Below are 6,470 nucleotides of genomic sequence, written 5' to 3'. Positions count from 1 at the left end.
AGACCCCTTGAGAATCGAAGTCCAACAGTCACATTTGTTTATTACATAATAAAATCTAAAACTATGTAATTTTTCAAAAAAACTATATAAAATTTGTCCTAACTTTAACTAGGCATAACTTTTTGCACGGGACTCGAAATAACGAGCCGTTTAACTTGTTAGAAAGGTCTCCAAGAGTTGTAGACGAGCTTTTGGCATGCTTTTTTGCTGCTTGCAAGGGCTAAAATGCCCTGAAAGACTTCAAAAATGCCATTTACTAACATATAGAAAAATTAAGAAAATATATAATAATATTTTCAAATTTTATTCTGATCAACACCTTAATAACCTAAGAAATATGTAGGTTACTGTCATCACTTATATGATGCAGAAAAAATATCAAGAGCATACATTAAGATGGTTCAAAGGTCAATGGGATTAATTTTTTAGGCCTAAGAAAACCAATACCGTTCCCCGATAGTCGAAGCCAAGAGCAGTTTTGAGCATGTTGAGCCTGAAAGCATTCCATGGAGGATATTTGAAGAAAATCTCTGGAAAGAGGGATCTATACAGCACTGCCTTTTGGTGGCTGAATGTGTCGAATGAGTACTTTCCATGGTACTTCCCTAACCCACTTTCTCCCACCCCTCCAAATGGCAAACCATCAAGAGCAAACTGCAATTTGAAAACATTTATTAGTGATATTTTTTTTTTTGAAACATCTATCTAGTCATCAAGAGGTATCATGGCATCTATGGATTGATGTTGATTGAAATTTTAATTTATCATCAATGGAGATCATTTATAATTTTTTCACTGTACAATCGTATCAAATGAATAACAACAATTCTCATCCACGATATATATCAAAACTTCAATTATATAATATATAACCATCCGTACCATAATACATCCTTATGACTTTCAATAGCAAAAATAGAAAAATTGCAAAAAAAAAACTAGTGTTTCCCTGAAGACCAGTGTTGTTGAATACTAAGCTCCCTGAGGATGTCTCATTCAAAAGTCTTTTCCTAAGCTTTTCTCTGTTTGTGAAAAGATAGATGGCCGGTGGCTTTGGCCTTGAATTGATGAACTCTATGGAGTCTTCAATGCTTTTCAACTGTCAGTTGATTAAGTCATATAAGAGCACTGAAAAAAATGAATGAATGTAAACAACTTGCATGCTATTTGTTATTTAGGGTTCTGTTTATTCAAATTGTCTAATAACTATGAGACATGGAAAAAAATGTATAACAGGAAGTTGATGATTAATGTTAAAAATATATATGATTTTGAATATTAATGAAACAAAGTAAGTTGAATCTTGAATTGTAATTTCAACCTTAATCATATCAGAAATTTTAACATCAAATATTTATATTATCTTAATATTTAAGAAAATAATTAAATAATATATCTGAATTAGATTATTTACAATGAATAATAAATATTATTAAAAATCTATGCACTGGTTTTCTATTTAATTTGTTTTGTATATAAGTTTTAAAAAATAAAATTCAGGAGGTTTGCAGGAGTGGTGCTAGAAGGGGTCGTCGTGGGTCTGGTTGTGGCCGTCTTAGGAGCAGAGGTCGTGGGATAGTGAGAAATGTTACTCCTCAACCAGAAATCTCCAATGATCCTGTGAGCTAGGTTTCTAATTAAGCTCTGTTTTAAAGATACTTGTTGCTTTTTCTAGACTCCCATAAGATCAATTTTGGCTTTTTATTTTAGTAAAATCTTTGGCAGTAGAGAATCTGCCACTCAGACTTTCTATAGTTTTTTATGACCTTAGACTGCAAAATTTGATAGATTTTGGATGGATAGAATATGTTGTTGATAGACTGTAATTATGCATAATTAATATAAATCTCGTCTCTGACTTTACTGATAAAAAAAAAAAAGAATTCAAAAATACATTAAAATAATTAATTTATCAAATATTTAAAAATTAAATAAATAAAAAATTAAAAAATAAGTAAAATTATGAAAAATAATGAACAATAATTAATTATAAAGCTTACATACAAAAATATTTTAAATCTATATATCTAATATTCAAATGAAAAAAAGGATTTGTTAGATACCATTATTAGACTCTTTTATTGGATTCGGCCTTCCTTCTATTAACCTGTTTTGGGTTTGTTGGCCTTTTTTGACCATACATTATGTGTTAATTATTTTTAGTTCTATTATCATAAAAATTGTTATTACAGTAGTTGATGATGTTGGAACTATTTAGTTATCTCATTATTCGTCATTCGACATTATAATTGTATTTATACATATATGCTAAAAAATAGATCTTTTTAAAAAATATCATTTATTATTAATTAAAAAATCATATTTAATAATAATCTTATTTTTAATATACACCTTATCGCCTTGGACCCATTACCTATCCCAAAAAAAATTAAAAAAAACTTTTTTTAAATTTAAATTAACATATACTTTATAACAAAAATAAATAAATAAAAAAATAAAAAAATAAATAAAAAATAAAAAATAAAAAATAAAAAATAAAAAAATAAAAATAATAATAATAATAATAATAATAATAATATTATCTTAAAAAAATTACATCTTTCTAATACAATATATTATTTTCTTATAATTAATATTTATAATTTATTAATAATTCATCAAATTTAAAAATTGCAAAATAAAATAAAAATTCAAAACTGTGTTCAAACTATCAAATTCTAAACCTCTTTAAAACAGAAAGAAATGATTCTAAAATATAATATAATTATAAATTAGGAAAAGAGACCGTTCACAACTATCGAATTCCAAACCTGCATAAAACAACCTAAACAATTAGTACTAAAATTCAAAGATTATAAAATTGTCCATAGACTACCAAATTCCAGGCCTGCTTTAAAAAAACACTCTAATGGCAGAAAGCAATGGTCCTAAAATTTCATGGCTTATTACTACGTTCATTAAAATTGTCAGGTTATTCAGGCTTTGGAGGTTACAAATGCCCAGCCAAAAGGCATTTTTGTTGTTTATTAAGTAAATCTCTGGATAACTCACAACTCTAAACAGAGAAAAAAACCAAAAGACATACTGTGATGACAGGAAGCAGGGGTCCGAAAATTTCCTCGTTCATTATGTCTGACGTCAATGGCGGATTAAGCAGAATTGTTGGCTGCACATAGCTGAAAAATAGATGCAAAATGCAAAGATTATGTAGAAATTAATCTACCCCCAAATAGAGACTTCATTTAACTTGAAAATTAAGGGTTGATGCACTCACAATCTCTTCTCATCATGTCTGCCACCGTAGACTATGGTATTTGCAATAGATGGATCTTGCAGGTACTTTGTAAGCCTCAAAAAATGGTTTTTGTTGCCAATTCTTGAGAGATCACTACTTTTGCTGGGATCCTCTCCATAAAACTTTTTGATCGTCTTCTTCAGGGAATCAACCTGTTATTTGAGCCACTTGATGTGAGAATCAGAAGCCACAATGTGAATGTGCATTGTGAATGAATAGCCAGAGAAGGCTCTGGTCCCTACCAGAGCAGCAGCAATTTCTTCTTGCACAAGAATGTAGTCAGGGGAGACGCATGCTTGTCCATTGCATAACATCCATTTGCCAAAGACTATTCGCTTTGCTGTCACCTGCATCACTTTCTCATTACTTTACATTTCACACACAAATTGCATATCTCAACAACTTCTTATCTAAATAATTACCAGCAAATCATCATTGCTATGCATGCGATCAACTATTGTGGGGCATTTTCCACCTAATTCCAGAGTAACTGGCGTACGATGTTTTGCAGCTGCAGTCATTACAATTCGCCCAATGCGTGCACTGCCTGCAAATTTTGCCAACAATTGTGAAGTATTTATACATAAAACCTCAAATTTTCACAGTACATAAGATTCAATTGAAGTGCTTCCAAAAAAAACCCTGTATTCAACTATTATACCCAATTTCAGATTAGTCTTGAGGCAAATAAGAGATTGCTGATTTGCTTAATAACCTATTTAACAAACTCTCCCTGCATTTGACATAGGGATTCATTGTGTTGGTCAAAGAGAGATCGATAGTTCAGTTAGTTTGTAGAGCATTCTAATAGCAAATGAAAAGTCTTGGGTTCAAATGATCTGTAATTCTAAATGGAATATCAAAGTCATATTAGGAGTCCGCTTAAAGTGAGGCGTTGGAAACAAGCTACACCCAGATCCATGATGGGCTGACCAAAAAAGCCAATAGCTCAGTTGATAGAGTACTCCAGCAACAAATGAAAGGTTGTAGGAATGAATCCTCGCTGATCCATATGATCTGTAGCTCAATGTTTGAGACTAATCTAGAAATCCTTAATTTCTCATCCAATTAATAAATTATAGTGTGAATGAAGATGGTTTTTTTTGAGAAGCTCTTCACCTAGATGCTTAGGGAAAGGGCTTCTCAAAAAAACCCACCTAGATGCTTAGGGAAAGAGCTTCTCAAAAAAACCATCTTCAATCACACTAAAAAAATCTCACAAAGAACTGGTTAAAAAGAGGCCGTAATTCAGTTGATACAGCACTCGACCAGTAAACGAAAGATTCGGAGTTCAAATCCTAACTGATTTATATGAACTGTAATTCTTGAACTAATCTACATATATCCTAAATTTTTCATCCAATTAAAAGATTATTAGATGTGATTAAAGACGGAAAATGTGTGTTTCTCACAATCAGTGTAAGGTGTAAGAGCTCAATAAGTTCAGATATTTTCGGTAGGTGATTTATTATGTTTTATTTTTGTTGGGTGATACATTATAAGGGCTAAACTGCACTGAATGAGTCCAATATGAATCGGGGTTAGTCATACTTGTATACATCTAGCTTCACATTAGCTGAGTCCTATAAGCCCACACAAAAGTTGGGCATAAAAAGATTTTTGTATTTCGGGCTGGAATATATCAAAATTCATACAGAACATGAGTTGGGTTTGGCCATATTCCCATGTAAGCATAAATATTAAATGGGTGTAACTGGTCATATATTCTACATTTGGTTAAATAGGAATTAGGCACAGAGAGGACTGCACAAAGAACACCACTGATCAGATTCAAACATAGCATATAGTTAGGAAGAAGTAATGTTTCACAGCTCACCAAACCTACCAGTGAAAAATATCTTGTCCCACTTTAGCTCCAGCAATTTAGCACACTCCTCAGGGCCACCTTGAACAACTCTAATCATACTGTTATCCAAGTACTTGGGAATAAGATATGCAAGGAGATCTGATGTAGCAGCAGCCATTTCCGAGGGCTTTAAAACCACAGCATTTCCAGCTGCAATGGTCCCTACCAGTGGCTCTAAAGCCAGATCTACATAACATAAAACAAAATATACAGAAGTACAGGTATACCACTAATTCTGGGTCAATAATGGCTGAGCTAAAACAAGACTTACTGAAAGGAAAATTCCATGTAGTGAATATTAAAACTACACCAAGGGGCTCTGCAATCAGTGAGGCTGAACCATAGAATGCTATAAGTGGCAGAGAAACCTGCCTCATAAAAGCAACCAAAACAAGTGACAAACATCCTCAATATCTCATTCTATCCACAAAAAACAATTCAAATTTCTATCCAAACAAACATCTGGTCAGAAGCAATAAAATCTATCCATTTGAATACATGAAAACTAAGATCAGAACATAACCTCGTCTTTGTATGCCTCAGTTTGACTCTTGCCCAAATCAGTATGAAGCGCATCCAATATTTCTTCTTCATTTTCAACAACTAACTTGAGAATAGCTTCAAGTTGGTTTCTCCTCCAATTCATGCACACAGTCTTTCCGCCATTGAAACTGGATTTCATTTCTTCTGAAATTTTTCGCAAATCCATGAGTGATGGGCAGTGAGAACTAGGTAATCCTATGCTATACTCAACTGAATTGAAGAGTTCAAAAAGTTGGTCAATTTTTGCAGAACGATACAGTGAATAGTTAATATGTTTGGTGAAAGAATGCTTCATTTTTTCCAAAATCGTGTTTGGTTCTGAATATTAATTAAATAATAATTATAATCAGATGGGCATCCAGTACACGCAGGATAGAGAATACTTAAAATAGATAGGTGTCATTATTTGTTGTAGACGTATAAAAATGACCATATTTCTAAATGAATATTTTATGTTCATTTCTCTATTTAATTAAATCCAATTTAATTAAATTATCCACATTCTTCTATTTTATTAAGTAAATTACTCAATTTATTTAAATAAAATTCACTATACCATTTAATGAATAAATCACTTTATTCAATTAAATCCCCCCTAGCCACTTTTAATTAAATAGTTATCCTAAATTGAATAGATCTAATTTATTTAATTTCCCCAAATTGCAACCAAATTGAATTAAATTACTTTATTTCAATTAAATCCTATTATCCTTCCATCCACTTGCAAAATCCCAAACCCCTTTCTAATCCCTTCTAGAATTTTCTAATCGCTTCTAATTAATCTAACCCCTCCTCTAAAACACC

The 6,470-nt window shown here is 31.6% G+C and overlaps 1 protein-coding gene across 1 annotated transcript; it reads right to left on the bottom strand.

Annotated features, from left to right (window-relative positions):
- Positions 1-347: 347 nt before the first annotated feature.
- Positions 348-5,984, bottom strand: LOC131064384 (aldehyde dehydrogenase family 3 member F1-like). The gene is made up of 8 exons (XM_057998510.2): positions 5,647-5,984; positions 5,395-5,491; positions 5,103-5,309; positions 3,679-3,803; positions 3,499-3,603; positions 3,236-3,408; positions 3,047-3,137; positions 348-654 (listed from the first exon to the last, which is right to left on the bottom strand). The coding sequence occupies exons 1-8, from the start codon at positions 5,959-5,961 to the stop codon at positions 418-420; spliced, it is 1,350 nt and encodes a 449-aa protein (XP_057854493.1). The 5' UTR covers positions 5,962-5,984; the 3' UTR covers positions 348-417.
- Positions 5,985-6,470: the final 486 nt, after the last annotated feature.

The sequence above is a fragment of the Cryptomeria japonica genome, chromosome 5, assembly GCF_030272615.1.
Source record: "Cryptomeria japonica chromosome 5, Sugi_1.0, whole genome shotgun sequence".
NCBI lineage: Eukaryota > Viridiplantae > Streptophyta > Pinopsida > Cupressales > Cupressaceae > Cryptomeria > Cryptomeria japonica.
Note: the sequence above shows the minus strand (reverse complement) of the source record. Positions and strands in the feature narration are given on the sequence as shown.